This window comes from Ahaetulla prasina, chromosome 3 (assembly GCF_028640845.1).
Source record: "Ahaetulla prasina isolate Xishuangbanna chromosome 3, ASM2864084v1, whole genome shotgun sequence".
NCBI lineage: Eukaryota > Metazoa > Chordata > Lepidosauria > Squamata > Colubridae > Ahaetulla > Ahaetulla prasina.
The window spans coordinates 48,824,657-48,847,095 of NC_080541.1; the positions used below are offsets into that span (position 1 = coordinate 48,824,657).

The 22,439-nt window shown below is 37.1% G+C and overlaps 1 protein-coding gene across 1 annotated transcript in view; it reads right to left on the reverse strand.

Annotated features, from left to right (window-relative positions):
• Nucleotides 1-22,439, reverse strand: part of RP1 (RP1 axonemal microtubule associated) — a 255,964-nt gene that overhangs the window by 96,469 nt on the left and 137,056 nt on the right. Inside the window, exons 28-32 of the mRNA XM_058177836.1 lie at nucleotides 16,742-16,820; nucleotides 15,603-15,690; nucleotides 14,171-14,226; nucleotides 14,013-14,045; nucleotides 10,264-10,430 (exon numbers count right to left, since the gene is read on the reverse strand). Coding sequence (XP_058033819.1) covers nucleotides 10,264-10,430; nucleotides 14,013-14,045; nucleotides 14,171-14,226; nucleotides 15,603-15,690; nucleotides 16,742-16,820 — 423 coding nt within the window. The remainder of the gene's footprint in view (nucleotides 1-10,263; nucleotides 10,431-14,012; nucleotides 14,046-14,170; nucleotides 14,227-15,602; nucleotides 15,691-16,741; nucleotides 16,821-22,439) is intronic.

The following is a 22,439-nucleotide window of genomic DNA, read 5'->3' on the forward strand; positions in this document are numbered from 1 at the left end:
ATCTTTCAAAATAAGGAGGGGGTATTTGTCCTGACAGACTACAGACAAAAGATATATTTTCCCTCAGAATCTCATTTTTCTGCAGATATCTTTATATTGATTCATTCCATTTCTTTAGTAGCTTTAGAAGTTGTTTTTAAATGTTTGTGCTAAAATATCTGTATTTTTACTACATTTCCCCACATTTTTACAAGCAATTTTCTCTGTTTTATATTGATTTTTTCCTAAATCATTACGGGGTGTGTGTATGTGTGTGTAAATTGTATTGCAAAATTTGGAAGGTTATCTATTTTGAAGATATGAGGGATTCAATTTGTACATTGCCTTAAAATATAACATTAGAATATTAAACTTAGATTGCACTAAAATGTGAATCAAATTATCCATACATACATATGCTTATCCATCCCTACATATTGCATGAATAGGAATAACCCTATTCAGTGAAACAATGTTTAGGTTACTCAAAACAGTTGTGCTTTTTTTTTAAAAAAAATGGTCAACTTAACCATGTTTATATCTTTAAAATTATATTTCCTTTTTATTATAGCAGATATAGGTCCTTATGTGTCATTGATGTTTAGATGCTAGATCAAAAGGCTCTGTTGTAACCTGTTGTGACCTTGTTATTTCAATCATGAATGTCACTTTGTTGTTGCTGCTGTCTTGAATGGTTAAAATGACAAGAAAATCAATGCAATGCCTTTTACACTTCATTTTCTCCCTAGATTTTTAAATTTACATAGGCAGACAAAGAACTGATAGAGAATAATGCAGAAATTAGATGTGGACAGAAATAGGAAAAATATACTTCCTAATTACTTTCCTATCCTTATCAATAGAATGGACTACACAGGAAAAAAAATCTGATTTCCTTGCTGCTATATCATCTCAAAAGCAGGGGAGGGTTTCAAAACCAGTTTTCTCGTGGGCGCTCGCACTCGTACGCAACACTTCTGCTCATGCACAGAAGCATTCGGATGGGTGAGTGGAGCCTCCCACTGCCACCACTACCAGTTCGACCAATCTGGGGTGAACTGGTAGCAACCCACCACTGCTCAAAAGAGACCCACATTTTCCTACTTTTTAAAACCTACATAATGGAATCATACAATATGCCTTTGATTTTTTGTAACTGTCCTGATTACAAAGATAATTTATCTGGTGGAAACTATCTTCTAAAATAGTTTATGGTCTGCATACTTATAGTTTTCAACTGTTCACTTAAAATGATTAAGAAAAAAAATCTAGGAGAAAGATCCACAAGCTCACAACCAAATATAAGAACCTCCTCAAAAAAACCACCCTAAGTCCTTCGGAAGAAGGGCGGTATAGAAATTTAATAAATGAAATAATAAATGAAAAAAAAATCAATGCAGGATTAATACAAAATCAGATTGCAGATGTCATTGGTCACACTGAATCAAGCTACCTATTTAATGCAATAATTCAACACTAACATTCTACACTTGGTAGCTTCCCCTTAAACACATCCAACAATAGAAAACCTACCACTTGTCTTGAGAATTGGTTCAACTGTCAAGCTTCTCTTACAGATTATGTAATTTTTTTCTAACAGAGTCCATCATTTTCTTCATTTTTTTAATATGTAAAATTAATATAGCCACTCAGTATTCCAGACTAAGAAGTTGTCCTTCCATTTGATATTCTTTCAGGCATTTAAAAGTGTTAACATATTATCAGTTGTCTTTTTTTAATGCTACAACTTAAATAGCTTGTTAAACAGAATGTCAGAAGTACTTTTTCAAATACTTTGTTGAAACCAAAACTCTATATGTCTATAGTCTTTCAAAAAAAAATTACCTAATCAAAAGCATAAATATATTTAGCCAGACAAGATTTGTTGTTGACAAAAGGATCCTGAACTCTGGTAATTATAGTTTTCAAGATGCTCACAGGTCTACTTCTTTATGGCCTGCTTTAGAAACTTCATATGTTGATGTTAGATAGATCAGTCTTTATTTCTTTCTATCCTCTTTTTTAGCTTTTATAAAGATAGGTTCTCTTATTGTTGTCTGGCGCTTAGTTGTTTTCCAAGTATTTTGTTTTCAAAATTAATTAATTAATTTCCCATCTTCATTATTTTTACAAACATCTCAAAGTGTCAAACATATCCAGCACACCTCCCTCCTCCTATTTTCCTCACAACAACCCTGTCAGTTACCTTGGGCTGAAAGAGAAAATGACTGTCATCCGAAGTCATCCAGGTGGCTTTCATGACTAAGGCAGGACTTGAACTCCAACTTTTTAGCCTGTGTCTTAACTACTAGAGCAAACTTTCGGCCAAACCATCAGAAAATCCCTTCAGCATAATAGGATATCATTCAACTGATTGTGAGAACTGTAATTTATTCAGATAAATAGGAAATCCCCCACCATGGGTGAAATTTGGTCGAAGCCATGAAAGAGAAATTATCTCAATGACAGACAAAACTGAAATGCATTCAGTAACAAACAATGATCTGAGGTTATTTTTTACTTTTTTATACTAGACACCACAAAGTATTGATCACTCTTTATTGTTAGGATGTCACTGATCCACAACATTGATCCAACTACTAGTTGAAAACCTGGTTCCTATATGGCATAAAAATCTTTTTTACAAGTTTCAAATCATGGATAACAATCTCGACATCACCTCAACTTTTCAGGAACATGGCTTGTATTCTTGCTAAAGCTGCATATTTACAGAAAACATTACCTAACTCAGCTCTGGTCACTTTTGCACTTTGTCTAAATCAAGTAATGTACATCAATTTTCTTTCTTACATTCATACACTTTTCAAAGACATCTAAAGAGCAAAAATAGAGTATGTCCTGAAAATCCCTTGCTTGCGATAAAGATCCACTGCACTAGGTTTTTTTTTTGTACTCTCCCATTCAAAATTCAACAAAGCACCTTCCAAGACATAATTATCAAACAAATCCCTGCAGTTTTCACATTCATTCTTTTACCTTTCACTTTTAGTTATCAGGCGCAGATGTGGATGTCAAATAATTCACATAGTTATAGTTATTATTTAAGCAAATTGCATCTACATTTTAATGATTCTTCAGTTTTTCAGTCTTAACAATTTTAAACACGCAGCCTTAGAATATTTCAACATTTTATAGGATTTGAAACATATTTTCATTGGTTTGTTTGGAGACTAATATGTCCACTAATATATGTTTCAATTCTATTCTTTGATATATTATTATCATTTCCATACAAAGTAGCCTTTCTAGCAATCCTTCACCTCAATTTCATCCCAAATGTTTTATTTCTTTTTTAAAAGTTCCATTCACTTGCGGGAGTGTCCTCATTTAGATTTCTTCATTCATTTCAAAGCAACTTTTTATTTCTATTAATACCAGTTTGCGTTTTCTATATTTTTCTTAATTTTAGCAGTTCCTTCTTTTCTTTGATTGTCTTCTTTGAAAAATATATTTTTCTCTATATATACATTATTCAGTATCTTTTGCCTGCTCTCATTTTGGTACTAGACATTATCTCCTATGACTTTTTTCTTTCTCATCTAGTCTCTTTCATTTCATCATTCCAATAAGCATCCTTTTTTCTATTAACCATTAGCATGATTGCAGACATTTCCTGTAGTATTCTGTAGTAAATCTTTACCCTTATCACAAAGACCTTCTATATCCTCTTAATTTACAACCATTTTCCATTAATTCCATTGGTAGATTACGTTTGTTTTCTAATACTTTTTAAAGGGGATAAAACTTGACTCTGTAGCCTTGAATGAGTGGCACAGAAGACCACTCAACCGTGGGGCTGGCTAGTTCCATGAAAACACCCCATCATTAAATGGCTATCTTAGGATATTTTTTCTCTTTCACCTTTTGATGTCTGTTATTATTCTAGATTTAAAATTTTTAGTTCTAATTTAATTTTAATGTTAATTTTTATACATTGCTTTATTTATTGGTTATATTATATTGTTTACCATCCAGAATCCCGCTTTGAGAGAGATTTAGAAATATGAAATAAATAGATAAATTATCGGTAGATAGATAGATGATAGATAGATAAATAGATGATAGATACTGTAGTATGTTCTTTTTCTGTAGCATTCTTATTTTCATTTTAGTTATTTTTACCTTCTACCTGTTCTTTCATATCCATTTTTTAAAAAGCTAATCTTTATACTATCAAAACAGATCACATGTCTCATATTCTTGTGTTCTTCACTGATTCTCACAGTCTTTCATTATAAACAATCACATCAATCATGCTTTTAGATTTATATTAATTACTTTTCTTAGGCCATTTGGAGACTCAAGAAAAAGTGAGAATAGTGACTGATGAGGCTTTGCCTAGAGAAGCCTTTTGTAAAAATGCAGCTAAATTGAAGTCTATTCAGACTTAATAGAATAGATGTAAGTGGGATCTAGAAGATGGCATCTCTTTCTGGTTTTTTTAATGTAATAAACTGAAATTATCACTCAAATTATGTTTTCACTTCTGATCTAATGTATAGTCACACAGACGTAATTCAGACTTCCTGCTTGACTAACTGTGAGAATATCTCATTTTTTCAGAAATTTTGTCTGTCCATTAGAATAGGCCAAGCCACATATTCTATGGATGATTTATGTATTTCCAGAAACCATTTTGCAATGTTCCAGACACAGTCATTTCAGGCCTTACACAGAACAAACGAACCATTCCCTCTTCTTCTTCCTGCTTTTATTTTATTTCTCTGCATCCCACCTTTTTATTATTTTGCATATTATGAGAAAGAGGAGTCTGGTAGACTAATCAGCCAAAGGGATTATGACTTCCTATTCACTGGATGTGATTAGGCAGAAGCTGGACAGGCATAGGATAGCTTGGCTTAAATTCCTGCACTGAGGATCTTAGACAACAAAAGCTAAACCCTTTCGCTTTCTATTTCTTGAAGATGTTACTAATGTCTGCTTTTCAGCTAATCAGCATATTTGAGGTTTTAGGAGCACAATAATGTTGCTCATAGGAAACTGGCTGCTATGGGGACCTATTCCATCTATAAAATGGCATAGCTTGATACAACACTTCCTTTTATCAGGACAAAATGATCAATCCTGCATCCAAAATGATCCAAATGATCATTTGATCATGATCCAAATGATCATTTTGCAATCCAAAATGATCAATCAGGACAAAATGATCAATCCTGCATCAATCCTCTGTAGGATATTCAGTCTCAACTCCAGGGTAACTTTGTCCTTTTATTTTCTGATCAGATAAGTTTATTTAGAATAATGCACTGGGCTTCAATCTTCTTCTCTTTTTTTTTTGTACAAATGATCCACAAGACCTGTTTGAAATCTGAAACCATACTTAAAAATAATGATATTCGTGAAAGTTGGTGTTTGTCTTTGCAATGTGGCAGGTTCCTTTGGCATTTCCATTTAAGATGTCAAAAGTAAATTGGGAAAGGGACACCTGTATGGGAGTTACACAAGGGTCTCTAGCTATGTAGACAGCTTTAAAACAAACAGTAATATCAGGGGATGTTTCAGGGTTGCAAATAAAAATTTGCAAAAGGGGCAAAAAGAAACTGAAATATTTTTTAACCCCAGAAGAGTGAGACAACATCTAAAAACGGCTGAAACATTGATCTACCAGGAGGAAGGGATACAGTATACAATTAGTCTTCAACTTACAACCACAACTGAGCCCTAAATTTCTGTTGGTAACCAAGACAGTTGTTTTGCCACATTTTACAACCTTTATTGCTACCAATGTTAAGTAAGCCACTGAAGTTAAGTTAGTAACACAGTTGTTAAATAAATCTGGCTTTGCTTGAAGGTCGCCAAAGGTGATCACATGACCCCGGGATGCTGCAACAGTCATAAATACATGCCAGTTGCCAAGCGTTTGAATTTTGATTATGTAATCACACTGCAAGGATCAAAAGCATGAAAATTTGTCACAAATCACATTTTTTCAATGCCATTGTAACTTTGAATGGTCACTAAGCAAGTGGTGATAAGTTGAAGACTCTCTGTAAGCAAACTTGCAAAATTTTGTCATTAAAGCAATCTCAATATAATTCCTGTGAGTTGATTTTCTTTTTGGTCTACCTACTAGGGCTGACAAATATGTAAAGTACCCAAAAATCTCAGAAAACAGTGACAAAGCTCTTGCTGAGATTTATACATACACTTGATGTTTCTTGAAAGTGCTGGATTAAAGCAAACATCCAATTCACTAATGCCCAAACATGCCTGAGATTATCCTGCTTGATCTCAAAAAGCTAAGCAAATTTGGAACTGATTAGAATTTGGATAAGACACTGCCAGAAAATACTAAGATTATAAGCCAACAAGCAATTTTGTTTTATGTAGGGAAAAAAACAGAACAGAGCTTGATTCAAAGAAGCTTTTATTAGCTTTTATTATCAAATTTATGATTTAAAAATTTTGCTTTGTTTTTTTTTAAAAATGTACATAAGATGCTCAGTTATTTGCAGCTTGCTCCTTATTAAGTATAGTTGACTGAATCAAGATTTTTGCTATTCCTCTCCTCCATTTTATTATTTTGCTGAATTTGCAATCTTCTGTTAATTGCAATGTTACACAGCTATTCCTATGGCAACCAGTTGTGTGTTGCCACTAATGGGAATATGTGAATTCATGAAATAAAAAAAACAAAACTCTGTTCATTTAAATAGCCTCAGAAATAAAGGACTGTTTACAGAGGATAACAAAGCGTTAAATGCAACTCAAATAGTTTTGGAGCAAGCAAAATGTTTCTGAGTGATGTTTATATTATATTGATTCTTCCTAAAAAGTATGGGTCATCTTTTGTGTAACATCAAATGTAATCAGTAGTGTGTTTAGAAAAAATATATGGGGAAAGAAAGAGTGGCAAAAAAAATACAAAATGGGTTCTTAAGGGAAAGAAATCTCTCTTTGTATGCACAAGCCTTGATGTACAAAAAGCTTGCTTGCTTATTCAGCAGGTATAACTGTTATCTCAGAGCTGTGTCAGCAGCATGAGAGACAGGGCCAAGCCACTTTGCAGAAAGGTTATTCTCCCAACCAATCCCCCTTCAGCTCCGTTTCTCTAAAAAATAAAATTTCTTGCACAAAGAGCAGCCCATCAACTATTCCTGAGTTTCAGTACAACAGGAACTAAACTGTTAGGGAAAGAGTTACAAGAAAAGTGGCCATAAGAGATCTCTCACAGACATCCAATACATTGTCCAAGTGTTTCTGCAGGGAGGGTTCGAAAATGTCAAGCGGGCCAGCATGATGATGTGATTGAAGCTCCAGCTGATATTTGTACATAAAAGCCAGATGGAGCCTTAACTATCACTTCAACTATCTTGACTTTTTTGATCATACCTTGCAGACTATTAAAGAACAGAGATCAGAGAATTTACTGGCCAATCTCTTATACATCATTGTAGATGAGGGTAGCACCAAAGTTGACTATAAAATTTCAATTTTCTCATCTTGAGTTTTAATATGTATAAAATAAGGCATAGTTTGCTCTGCTGAATTATTATCACTTCCAACATTCAGGAAGATGAGCTGGAGGACAGGCCTAACCGGCTGCTTATACTAGACAATGAAAATTTCTCTGCCTTCCTTGTATTCATTTCCTACAATGTGCCATAGTGATTCAGAGACGTTGGGGGAAATTAACACTAAGACAGTGGCTGAATCCAACTAGAGCTAGATGGAATTGATCCAGAACAAACAAAAAAGAGATATTACAAAACTATTAAACCAATCTCTTTCCATTTATGACTGTATGACTATAACTTGTTGCTGGCAATCCTTATGACTTATATTGATTTATTGACCATCATTTGTGTTGTAAATGTTGTACCTTGATGAACATATCTTTTCTTTTATGTACACTGAGAGCATATGCACCAAGACAAATTCCTTGTGTGTCCAATCACACTTGGCCAATAAAAAATTCTATTCTATTCTATTCTATTATCACATTCTAAACTTTTAATTAGATTATATATGTATCTAGATATTTATTGATAACCTATTCCTAATACTAGTAGCATCAGTTGTTCCTCATGGGTTCTGTACATTTCCTAAAATTACCTAATCACAGGTGAGTCTGTCAATTTCAATATTGCTCAGATTGCCCTTTTTACAAAAATTCTGAAAAAACTGTATGAACATCCATTTACATTGTCATGTGCACTTCTTTGTATTTATCGTATGCAACTTTCCTATTACACTGATTTTTGCAAATATTTTCTCTGATATAACATGCTTTTTTTGTTTCAGACAATAATGTTTCCATTTTTGGATAAATTGGATTTTTATAACAGTGAATTGTACTATACAGTGATGAAAAGTCCAGGTTTTATCATGTAAGGTTATAGAGAGTCAATAAATGCAGATTGAGCAAATTAAACACGACAATACCGACTGATTAAGGTTCTCCACTACCTTTTCTCTTATTCTGGGAAAAGGTAGACGAAATCATTCTGATATCAAGTGTGGAAAGAAGTGGTGCTGTTCCATATATATGCTCAGTTATAACTAAGGAAGAAAACAACTCCAGTTTATGAAAAACTAGCTTTTCTAACAGCCTACTGCTCTGTTATTGAAATGAGGCCTTCTCCCCACAGACTTTGCTGTAATAGATTCCACTTTCAGTATGTCATAAAGGTCAGGTGGGACTGAATTAAATTGCTTCACTGTTTGAAAATCTACCAGCAAAGGTAATAAGCCAAGCTATGTTTTCTGCTTCAATGCCCTAAATATGATGATTTGCAAGAATAGGCATTTATAATACTATACCAGTAAAGCAGTCAATCAAAAATAACAAGAAAAAAAAAGGTATCAACCTGTTGTAGAGTGGAGATGTATTAGCATTTAGCAATTCAATCACAATGAATGGTTATGGCAAAAATAATTTAAATAACAATCCTAAACATGAAGGGGACAACCCAATGAATGCTAAATGAACACAAGTTTCTTATGAAAAACAGTTGTGAAATTTGCCACTGATGCTTGTTACATAGGAGTGCAACATTTGAATCAGTAGTAGGTTTGATTAAAACAAAAGGAATCCAGCATTTGTATTATCTACAAATAAATGAAAGTTAACCACCATTATCTTTTGCTTATGCACATGCTCAAGACATTTTAAACATAGTTTCCACAGTAACACTTTTCTGTGTGAGGAATTGTCTTTCATTATTAACTAGTTCAAAAATTCAGATACGCAAGAGAGGGCTTCATAAACTACTTCCAAAAGGCTGTTTTTCAGGCATGAGGAGAAGTTTTTCTCCCGTGTTCTCCTAGACCTGCACAGGGGTCCTTTGTCTCTTTCTGCTCATAAATAAAAGGATTTAAGACTCATAATCAGACCTATCCAAGCAACAACAAGAATAACTGAATTATGTTCAGAACTCATGCAATACCCTTATGCAATACATCTTCTATGTACATTTACAAAAAAGTATATAGAAGATGGATTGCATAAGGGATAGTTAACAAAAAGAGCCCAGTGTACATACAAAGTTATGCATATGTTTAAAAAAGAAGAATATACAAAAAGTTTACCTGTGAATACAATTTATATGGAAATAGTCTGGCTAAAAAGCTGATGAAGACATACAGATGCAGTGATCTGGTCTGAAAAATGAGCAACTGAGCAACAACAAAATAACAAATTTATTGGTCTCATGGGAGAATCCTGACTACTGGCAGCAATGCTCCAGTCAACACTAGATGGCTGGGAGCCATCAATTTAGTTTTCTTCAGTACTTCTGGTATAGTATTACCCTGGAGCATTGTTGGAGTTTGGGGTTATGAGACCCCAAACTCGGCTCTCATCATACCCCTACACTGACTGAAAAATTAGAAAATAAAGAAGGACTGGGAGAGAATTTACAATGAACTAAGCCGTGTCACTTAATAACACTTAAAACTTGCAAACTATACTTTTTTTAATACAGTGTTTCTTTCTTTCTTCCCAAAAACCGAGTTATTATTATTTTTGGTTATATGATAATTGTATAAACTTGCAACAAATATCTCCACAGACCTCATTGCTTATGATTTTAGGCATGTACTGCTTTCCATACCGTCAGTATCCTCAGACGTATTTATATCTTGAAAAAAGAAGAAGGGGAACATGCAGAGAAACATAAATAATATTTCAGAGCTTCTTAGTAAATAAGGGATGGTTTTTTCGTCCCCTTATAGCAGGATTTCTGTCCTCTGCCTAAAGCAAGCTGTCACTTCAGTCTCTGTGTAACAACAACTTACAATGAATTCATCAGTGGCTCCAGGTTGGAAACACACATATCCCAAACTTTGTGACGACAGGAGAAGATCATCACTTTTGCCTTTTGAGCCATAAATTGCAAGGGTTCTTTTAGATGTCCTTGGCTCTGGAGAATCATGATCTGTTTTCACCACCACTCTCCACTGCCCTGTGAAGGAAAGGAAACAAACAAACAAATAACCATGACTGCAATGTATCCATCACACTGGGGAGGAAAATGTGCAGTTGTTCGTATTGCTGATTACTAGACTTTTCATCAGTGCAACACATATAGGGATCATATCATCTACAGTTTACATGACATAATGCTATGAGAGGATGAGAAGAAACAATCCATATATATCTATACAGTTATTTGTTAATAGGGGATTTGATTATAACTAATTTTATTATGAACTATAAAGAGAACCATGCTGATGACTGCATAATATGTGTTGTGATATTTACATGTCATTCTATTTACACACTACCTGGAACCTCTCCTTTCTTACAGATCCCTCACATCCTGGACATAAACTGTTTCAACCCCTACCCTCAAAACGACGCTATAGAGCACTGCACACCAGAACAACTAGACACAAGAACAGTTTTTTCCCGAAGACCATCACTCTGCTAAACAGATAATTCCCTCAACACTGTCAGACTATTTACTGAATCTGCACTACTATTAATCGTTTCATAGTTCCCATCAGCAATCTCTTTCCACTTATGACTGTATGACTATAACTTGTTGCTGGCAATCCTTATGATTTATATTGATATATTGACCATCAATTGTGTTGTAAATGTTGTACCTTGATGAACGTATCTTTTCTTTTATGTACACTGAGAGCATATGCACCAAGACAAATTCCTTGTGTGTCCAATCACACTTGGCCAATAAAAAATTCTATTCTATTCTATTCTATTCTTTATTTCTGTCACTTATTTTTGTATTTTCTACATACAGTAAAGCTTTTTCATCCCCCTTCCTTCCCTTTGAAACCAATATATTTTCCTCAGGTTGGTCACTGGATCCATTAACTACAAACCTGGTGAAAAAAAAAACCAAATCAGTAGTTGGATATACCTCAAGAAATTTAGACTTGTTACTGTAAATCAGATATGAAACATGTAGTTCTTGCAGTAAGCTAGTTTAATTGGTCCCTATTTATGAAGTCTTTAATCAGTTCTGAACCTGGTGCAGATGTGTTCATACAACATGATTAAACCGATTAGTTATTTTTTTTGTCTTGGTTCACATAATACATTATGTCATATAATAAGCAAATGATTTTGCCTAACATACTACACCACAAAATTAAACAAGCTAAGTTTATTAGACTGTATCAGTTCAGCTATTAGGTTTTAACTGACCTGATTTAATACACTGAAAAAAGTATTCTCAGAACACTAGCAGAATCACTTGGAAAATAGAATTTGTTCTAAAGAACTGATGCCTTTTTTTCTTTTGTCCAATAGTCCTCTAGGTTCTATAACATCTAGGCTATTTCTACCCAGCTATCAGTTGTATCATCCTAAAATGATGCATAGTGATTTGAGAATGTTACCGCTAATATTCCCATTCTAAAGAAACCTATAGTTCAGCCAAAAGGTATCCTCTCCAGCTAACTAATGGAAGAGTAATGAAGTCAGCATCTATACAACTACACTACCATCTCATGTTCAGTTGTCAACACATTCTACAGGCTCCAAATGGAGGTGTATCCTGACAGCTGACCCTTTTTCAGAAGAAAAACAGAAATTACAGCCTGCTGGCATCTGAATCCAGCAGGAAGAGGGAAAAGCAAGGATTCAGACAGTAGAATAATAATTCTCAGCAGGGCATGAGTAATTCACTCAGTTTTTGCAAGCAGAGAACTGTCCATGCAGTGATTTCTTCTGTACCTACTTGCTGTGAAGTACAGTATGTTGATCAGCTCTGCTACTCAATACCACTGAAAGAGTGTGATTGTGTGGATATAAAGCCAACCAGGACCAGTTCAATCGCTAATGTGGAGGAACTCAATATTTTCCATAAGCACGCTGTCTAGGAATTCTGGTACCATACAGTAGTCCTCAAACTTGAAGGGTGTGACAAATCCTTAAAGCAAGCTGCCCAATACTTTCAAAATGATAAAAATAGTGCAATAACAATATTGCACATGTTATAGCACAATCTCATGAAACAAGGAGAAATTTACATTTAAGAAGAAGAGAATCTCATTGGAGTAATAGCAGCAGATGAAAGATTTAACTGGCTGAAAAGCCTTTTTATCCATGGATTCCCATTGCAAAGATCTTTCTGTGTGATATTTAGTCTTCACATTTCTGAATATTCTGGGAAAATCCTGTTCATCTTTAGTCTGATACTACTTTTGCTGTCATTTCACAATCTGTTCCCATTTGCTTGCTGGGGGAGCTGTCCCCGTTTATGAAAGATAGCAATGTTGGCATAAACAAAACAAGTCTTGCATCTAGTCTCAGAGGAACCTTTGACTCATTTTAGAATAGAATAGTAAAGATCAGAAGGGGAGAAAACTTAGTGAAATACTTAAAGTGCAATGTCTTAAGATGCCCCTTCTGTGAGTCTGCAGCTCCAGTATTCAGATAACTTTTCATGAAAATATAATTTGCTTTTTTATATGTCTATTTAACATGTAATGCAGGGGGGAAATGTAAAATTTTTTACTACCGGTTCTGTGGGCATGGCTTGGTGTGGGGGTAATGTGACTGGGTGGGCATGGCCAACTTTTTTTTTTAACTTTTAAAAGCATTTTTTCTACAACATCTTCAGCCAAAGAGCTTGTAGAAAAAATGCTTTGAAAGGATTCTGACAATCCAAGCTGAGCTGCGCGATCATCAGAGGCTTTTTTTTTAACTTTTAAAAGCATTTTTTCGGCCAAAGAAAAAAAAATGCTTTTAATAATAAAAAAAAGCCTCTGATGATCGCGCGGCTCAGCTGGGCATGTGGGTGGGGAGAGAAAGGCGGGAAGGGATTTTTGCTACCGATTGTCCACCGCCATCAGTGCCGGATTGGGCAATCCAGTCCAAACCTGGAGCATTTCACCCCTGATGTAATGATATTTTAGTTCATTAAGAACACAAGAAGACAGCTACCAATTTGACTGGCACCGTATTTGTACTTTGCAGTTTTGGCCTCAGTCCTAAATATTTAGGCCAATTAACTCTAGAGAAGGCCAAATCAATATTGAAAAAGAGAATTAGGGACATTGATCATCAAAATGATATTGCCACTGCCCCTGAATGCCAAATGTTAGATAGCCAAAAGCCCTCTACTCAGGGGTAGCTATATAATCTAAATTTAAGGGAATTTAGATGAGGCCCTGCTATCAGCTCTGTTCCCTATGTGGAACCAGAGAGGTAGAAACTCTTGCTCATGTCCTCATATGGTGTATTTTTTTTATGATGTGTGCTCTGATCTCCCCAATCAGTTCCAACCATGATGTTATATTTATTACTTTTTAAAGGTTTGCTAACCCCAAATTCACATATCAGATGGCCAAATATATTTACCAAGTTATACAATGGCACGAAACTTTTAGTTAGATATGTCATTTCATGGTCCTATTGGTTTTTTCCCTTTCCCAATAATGAATTGATGTGTCCAACTATTTTTCTTTTTTACTGTAAAGGGTGGTTAAAGACGGTAATGAGGATATCTGATTTGATTTGATTTGATTTGATTTGATCTGAGCAGCAAAAGAAGAGAACATAATGTACAACTTACCTCTAGGATATGCCATTGATGCATTGCTATTTTCTGAAATTAAAAAAAAACAATACAACACTATCATTTACCAGAAGTTGCTATATCTTTATATTTAATTAGTAATTTGGTACTTTGGATACATTTACTGTACAAAGGGTTTTTATTTCAGTACTTACTTCTGGCAATTAGTTCTCTTTCAGTCTTCCCATCATCTTGGTACTCATCTAACCACCTTCCATGGGGGGAAAAAGACAGTAATTATAGTAAAATAAATCTTAGTAAATGTGCTAAATAAACACTATATTTTATCCCCTTTAGCAAACTTTAAAATTATCAATTGTTAAATCTTATTTCACAAAGTAAACACAAAAAAGGGTTGTTTTATTTCAGGGGTGAAGAATTTGTGGCCCTCCAAACATTTAATTAATTACAACTTTCAGTATTCTCCATCATTTGCCATGTAGACTAGTGCTGCTAGGAATTAAAGTTCAGGCAGAGGTGGTATTCAGCAGGTTCTGACCAGTTCTGGAGAACTGGTAGCAGAAATTTTGAGTAGTTCGGAAAACCGGTAAATACCACCTCTGACTGGCCCCACCCCCATCTATTCTCTGCCTCCAGAGTCCCACCTTATTGGGAGGGAATGGAGATTTTACAGTATCCTTCCCCTGCCATGTCCACCAAGTCACGCCCACCAAGCCATACCACACCCACCAAGCCACACCCACAGAATCGGTAGTAAAAAAATTTGAATCCCACCACGGGGTTTAGGTATACATGGTGGAGTTGTAGGGCAAGTTTTTCTTTCCTGCTTTATTTAATATGGAGGAATTATATGACTTATAAAAAGGTTTATTTTTGTATTCATTTTATTTATATCCCACATTTCTATTCAAAAGGCTACTAAAGATAGCTAACAATTTTTATAAAATCCATCAAATTAAAATTAGTAGTTACCTAAATTAAAATTTAAAAAGCTTAGTGAAAAAAATATGCATTTGTACTCATTTTCTCAATGACAAGTTCATGCTCCTTTGGGATTGGTGGACTCTCTTTTGCTGAAAGTGTTTCAACCAAGGCTGACTGATCATTTGTTGAGGATTCTGTAGTGAAGGATGCCTGCACTGACCTGGAGGTTGGACTCGCTGGCCTCTATGGGCTCTTTCTATGATATGAGCTCAGTTTGAATAAGCATATATCAGATTGGTTATATTGATCGGTCCCATTACATGAACATAAAACATGATCAAAATGAAGATGCAGTGTGTTGGTTAAAACACTGGACTGAATAACCCAGGATAAACCTTTTAGTCTATTTTCAGCCTTGGAAGCTTGCTAAAAGCTGCTGCAGAAAAAAGCAGGAGGAGGGAAAGCTATATATGCTACATTGAGTCTAGTAATGAAAGATGGAATATACATCCAATAAATATAATATGTTATAGCAGCACGTTGCAGGAAAAGACAAATAATGTCAATAACAGAGATGCTATTGGTAAGGGGACTTTGTGCGTCAGTACTAAATGTGCATTGAAAAACACCTAAACAACCTTCCCAAAACTTCAGGTCTTTTAAAGACATAATTAAAAATATTGGCATTCATCAGTTACATACCTGTTACAAAGAAATTCAATTACTTCTTCTTTACTCTCTGCTTCCTCCTGAAACCTGATAACAATCTTTTGGAGGAACCATCCACTACCTGAGATTCAATGATAACAAGTGTACAGTAGGATGGAGAGAACTTCTGTCTTCACAGTGTGTCATTTAATTTATAAGTAGCACAACACAGATATCCCATATAATTCTTGAAGTATAAAATGCAATACACATTTTATGGGGTAAATATGTTTGCCTCTTAACCCCTATAAATATATCTGCAATTCAGCCTTCTATAATTTTGATATTTTACAGATGTGTTGAATTACATCTCCAGTTAGATTTAAACAGCAAGGCTGTTATGAGCAGTGGTATTTATATTTTGGTACCTGGGGGAGGCTCTTGCAATATTTCAAGAGGCAGACTAATGCAGCTTCTCCAATTTTAAGCTGTCCAGATGTTTTGAAATTATAAATCCCAGAACATCTGGAAAGTACCAGGTTTAGTAAGACTGATGTTGTTTGTATATGCTAGGAGCAAGTAGCAATAACAAATTAGAGGATTTCACAAGCTCATTACTAATCAGGGGAGAGAGGAAAGCAGAAATAAAGTCATCACAATGCTTAATGTGACATACGAAAGAGATGCAGTGTATTTGGTTCAGGGGTGAAATTCAGCAGGCTCTGACAGGTTCTGGAGAACCGGTAGCGTAAATTTTGAGTAGTTCAGGGAACCGGCAAATACAACCTCTGGCTGGCCCCAGAGTGGGGTGGGAATGGAGATTTTGCAATATCCTTCCCCTGCCATGCCCATTAAGCCACCCCCACAGAACCGGTATTAAAAAAAACATTGAATTCCATCACTGATTCGGTTCCACATATTAACCAAATGAACCAAAATTTATGAGAAATTCAATAAGGATATAAAATTAGATAAAATGAAAGCTGATGAACAGGCTTTCCACTGCTAATATTCTCCCATAAATATAGTATTCTTATAAAATATGTTATTATGCAGAACATATAAGCTCTATGTTCCTGCAAGAAAAAGATACACTTGTCTGATCTTCAAAGGTGGCACGAGACATAATAAAATCAACGTTCATTTTAAAAGAAACCCTGAAACTTATCCATCAATGGGAAAAAAAGCTCTACCTGGACCAGTTCCATCATGGCCAATGATGATTTTACGCAGAACTCCAAGTGATACAGCCATCACAGAGAAGACATCAATCTGTAAACAACAAAAAGTGGGGGAAACCAGTATAATCCAAACAGTGAATGGCAGACCTTGAAATGATTGATTGGATGTAAAGCACATATTATTATTTGTTGTGTAATGCATACTCATTGTGCAAATGTATTGTTAGAAATTGCTACAATGTAAAGTATGTACTTAAGAAACTACCATCTCAAGAATTTTTAAATAGGTTTTTCATAATAGCTTTTCGATCATTTAATTTTTTAATATACCATGCCATTTTGTTCTTGGGATTCATTTTCCAGGCAGGTACTTTTTCCCTCTGTTTTATTACAAAAGAAACAAGCATTTTTCCACAATATTCTATTGCTTCTTCCTTGCTATGTGCTTTATATCCAACTAGGAGTTAAATGCTGCCTACTTGCCTTTGAAACATAGTAAAGAGGAAACATAGTATTATGACTACGTAGTATGCAGTACTAGGAACAAAGGTTAAACCAAGAACCTAGAGCAGTGATGGCTAACCTTTTTGCCATTGTGTGCCAGGAGGGGGGCGGAAGGGTCACATGCATGCATGCCCACACCCATAATTCTATGCACCCCACCCCTGTACATGCACGCTCCCCCCACTCCTGGCACGCGATGGCCCGGTAGGCCCATTATTCTCTCTCACCTGTCTCCAGACCCTTTCTAGGAGTCTGCCCGCCCGAGGACTTCCGGGGGGGAAGCCATTTTCGACTCCCCAGACTCCTAGAAAGGCTCTGGAGTCAGGTGAGAGAGAATAACGGGCCTCCCCCGCCTCCCCGAGGCCCTCCAGAGGCAGAAAACAGCCTATTTCCCTACTACTGGTGGGCCCAGAAGGCCCAAGAACCAGCTGGCCACCACGCACATGCACATCGGAGCTGAGCTCACATACCCACTGATATGGCTATGTGTGCCACCTGTGGCATGTGTGCCATAGGTTCGCCATCAAGGACCTAGAGAAACTTACAGCCTCTTCTACTCAAATATTTACATCTTTCAGTAGCTGGACTTAAGGAATAAGTTTTGGAAACTTTTTTAAAAAGTAAAATATTAAGCCTATCTAAAAACTCAGATTAAAAATAGAAAGCAACATGGCACCACTTTGTGATGATCCTAGTCAGAAGGTACTTTGACAGTTTCACAAAAAGCTTCTCAGTCTGAAGGCTACACAACCTGTTTGCTATAGTAACTGGAGATTTCAGACGAAAATTCTAACACGCCTCAATTACAGGCCCTTTTTTATTTAGTCACATACATATTCTCTTCTTTCAATAATAGCAATAACAACAACAATCGCTCAAAGAAGCTGACAATAGGAATACCTACAATATGAAATAACCAAACCATATCACATAATTAAAAGACATGAAATAAAATAAGAACAGATTTATTTTTTAACAAATGTCAGACAATAAAAAAAAACATAATTAAATTTAGAACACAGCACAACAGAAAGACATCAGTTATTTGTCAGGCCAAACACTGCTTAAATAAAAGATGAGCCTCCCTCAACTGGGAGCTCCCAAACCTGGATAACTTGAAAAGCCTCTTTCTAAAGTTTCTGATAAACAGAAATTGGTGGGACCTGTTTCTTTTCTGAAATCTGATATCAGAGATCGCTGGAAGAAGAAACAGGAAGTACATTCTGTCTCTTCATTTCTGATCTCCCTGCCTTGCTTGAATTCAAGGCACAAACTTACAGACACCACCTCCATCTCAAAATTTTATGAAAAAGCCTCGCTTCAATTTTCAGGCATACTCATCATTGGTATTCTTTCCATGCACAGAGTTCTCAGTTTGCTGACCAGCATTTCCTCTAGCTAGCCAGTGTTTTGCCCTCTGCTCTCATTCTTACATCATTGTGTCTGTTTCATAAGCAAGGGGAAAAAAGGGGGAAATGCAAACTGCACTAGGAAAGAGAACAATCAAGCAACTTCTCTATTTAAAATCACAAATTCTCCTTGGGTTTTATATATATGTATATATATATGCATATATATATATGCATATATATGTGTGTGTATATGTATATGTGTATATATATATATATATATATATATATATATATAGATATATATATATATATATATTTGTTTTCTGAGGTTTTCATGGTGTTTGTATGTAGGTCTTTGGTTATTCGGGTTTTCTCCCGTAAAATTGGAAGTGTCTTGGCGACGTTTCGAAGTCTCATTCGTCATCTTCAGGCTTCAACCGTGCTTCTGGGAGCAATGTGTGATTGCAGCTGTTTCTTCCTTTTTAACTGCTAGTGGGGGTTTGAACTGATTGGGTGGGAGCTTGGCTGTGCTCTGATTGGATGTGGGTTTTTTTGTGCTCTGATTGGCTGGGGGTGTGTCCTGTTTGGGTGGGGGCTTGGTTGTGCTCAAATTAGACTGAGTTGCAGGGGGATCTGAGCTGGTGAGCTGCACTGCTGCTGTTTGGCTTCGTGTTCGTGGTCGTGCTACATCTTCGTAGTGGGTGTCAGTCTGCTGCATGTATGGATTGGAGGGGTTTGAAATGGCTAATGTTGCAGCTGCAGTCTGGCTTCTGGTCCTTGGTCGTGCTTCCTGATCAGTGTGGGTTTGGGTGTGCTTTCTGGGTGGATATGTGGTGGTGACATCCTGTGTGGACCTCGTGAGTGTGGGTCTGGTGTTAACACGAGGAATGACACCAGACCCACACTCACGAGGTCCACACAGGATGTCACCACCACATATCCACCCAGAAAGCACACCCAAACCCACACTGATCAGGAAGCACGACCAAGGACCAGAAGCCAGACTGCAGCTGCAACATTAGCCATTTCAAACCCCTCCAATCCATACATGCAGCAGACTGACACCCACTACGAAGATGTAGCACGACCACGAACACGAAGCCAAACAGCAGCAGTGCAGCTCACCAGCTCAGATCCCCCTGCAACTCAGTCTAATTTGAGCACAACCAAGCCCCCACCCAAACAGGACACACCCCCAGCCAATCAGAGCACAAAAAAACCCACATCCAATCAGAGCACAGCCAAGCTCCCACCCAATCAGTTCAAACCGCCACTAGCAGTTAAAAGGAAGAAACAGCTGCAATCACACATTGCTCCCAGAAGCACGGTTGAAGCCTGAAGATGACGAATGAGACTTCGTCAAACGTCGCCAAGACACTTCCAATTTTACGCGAGAAATCCCGAATAACCAAAGACCTACATATATATATATATATATATATATATATATATATATACATATATCCCATATATATATATATATATATATATACTCCTAAAAGCACGAAGCTGATAACACGAGCCTGAAGATGACGAATGAGACTTTGTCGAAACATCGCCAAGACACTTCCAATTTTACGCGGGAGAAAACCCGAATAACCAAAGACCTACATACAAACAACCACGAAAACCTCAGAAAACAAATACACACACACACACACACTGTTGTGTCTTGCCCGCCCTCAGAGCAGCCGGGGCCTTCTTACCTGCTCCCCAACACTGAGGAATGTATGCCTTCCGGCCCAAGTCCTGGCTCCATGCCCCCACAAACTGCAGAAGAAGGAGCATCTCCCTGCCCCAGCCCTGACTCCATGCCCAGGCAAACGGAGCAGCTAGACCCCCCCCCCTCCTCCACAGCAGGTGAGCCTGAGGAGGGTTTACTCCCAAGAACAGCTGATTGGAGTGACCCTCGCATCAGAAGATTGGAGAGGCGGAGGCAACAGAGGGAAGGGAGGGGCAGGCCTTAATGAGTGCTGAGTCATGGAGCCACACCCCATGGCCTATATAAAGGAGCTACTTTCTGGCAGTCTCTGAGTCAGGCAAAAGTCAAACTTATCTTGCTGAAGTCACTTACTGATCTCCTGCCTGCTCTGAGGACTTTGCTAGGACTTTGGGCAGAGCTGCAGAGGCAAGCCTGATTCGGATTTCCTGGACCCAGCCGTCAGCGGAGGAGTGGGACACGACACACACACACACACACACACACACACACATACATATATACAAGATCCCGCTTACAAACCTCTAAACACAAACCCCACCACCTACCTGGAAAAAACCCACCAAATCCAAAATAAAAGCCTCCCCCATCAGTGAAGAGATCTAGCAAAGAATCATCCCCAGAGAGAAATCATCCATATGCCCAAGCTCTATAGTCTCCCCAAGATACACAAAGAAGGAACACCACTCAAACCCATAGTCAGCTCCATAGGCTCACCTCTACAAAATCTCGCCAAATTCCTTGCCAAACAACTTCAGCCCTACGCGTCACCGCACACGTACAAAACTCATTCCACTTCAAAGAAACAATAAAGAAACAAAACCTACAACCCAGCGACCTACTCGTGAGCTTCGATGTTATATCCCTCTTCACCAAAGTGCCTATTAAAGAAGCCTTGACAGCTATCCAAGACAAATACAACCCCCACACCAAACACATCCTAGTTCTAACCAACCACTGCCTAACCAACACATACTTCATCCATAATGGACAAAGATACAAACAGATAGAAGGAGCACCCATGAGATCACCCCTCTCACCTGTCATCGCAAACCTCTACATGAATACTTTGAAACCAACGCTTTAGATAAATCTGAACTCAAACCCAAACTCTGGCTTAGATATGTAGATAACACTTTCGTAATTTGGCCACATGGAAAGGAGAAACTGGACAACTTCCTCACATCTCTCAATAGCCTACACTCCAAAACACAATTCACTATGGAAATAGAAGCTAAAAACCAACTCCCCTCTCTGGACGTCCTAATCTACAAAAAACCCAACGGCTCCCTATGAAACACCATCTACCAGAAAAAAACACACACCAACCACTACTTAAACGCACAATCACATCACCACCCTGCACAGATCAACTCCGTAGCCAAGACTCTCATCTCCAGAACCAAATGACTAGCTGACAAAAGACCACCTGAAAACTGAATTACACACTTTCACAAACGTATTAATCTCCAACAGATTCCAAAGAAACATAATTACCAACCTAATCCAAAAGGAGACACCGCCCAAGAACCAAGAGACAGAACAAGACAACAGCATCGCCCTCCTCCCGTACATCAAAAGCACCACAGATAAAATCAGCAAAATTCTCCATAAACACAACATCAAGAAAAGCCTTCTGCACAGACCAAAAAAATAGCCAACATCTTAAGAAACCTCAAAGACAAGATCCATCTAGAAAACCAAGGAGTCTATGAAATACCATGCAAAATCTGCCCAGCCACATACATTGGGCAAACTAATAGGAGAATAAATGCACGCATCGCAGAACACAAGAATGCAGTCAGAAAAGAAGAAAAAATCTCCTCCCTTTTCCAGCACCTTAAAACCACAGGACATGAAATTGATTTTGAAGGAACCAAATTAATCTCCAAAACTGAACACTATAATGAGAATAATTATGGAAGCCATCGAAATAGAGAAACACCCCCACAACATGAACAAACGGGATGACACCTCCTGCCTACCAGACATCTGGAAACTACCCTTACTCAACAAACGAGTCCCAGCCACGAAAATTGACACCAGACTCAGGATAACACATGACGCCAGCACCAATCATCCTCACCAGATTCAAACCCAAACCCATCCCATAGATGAAACACAACCACCATCC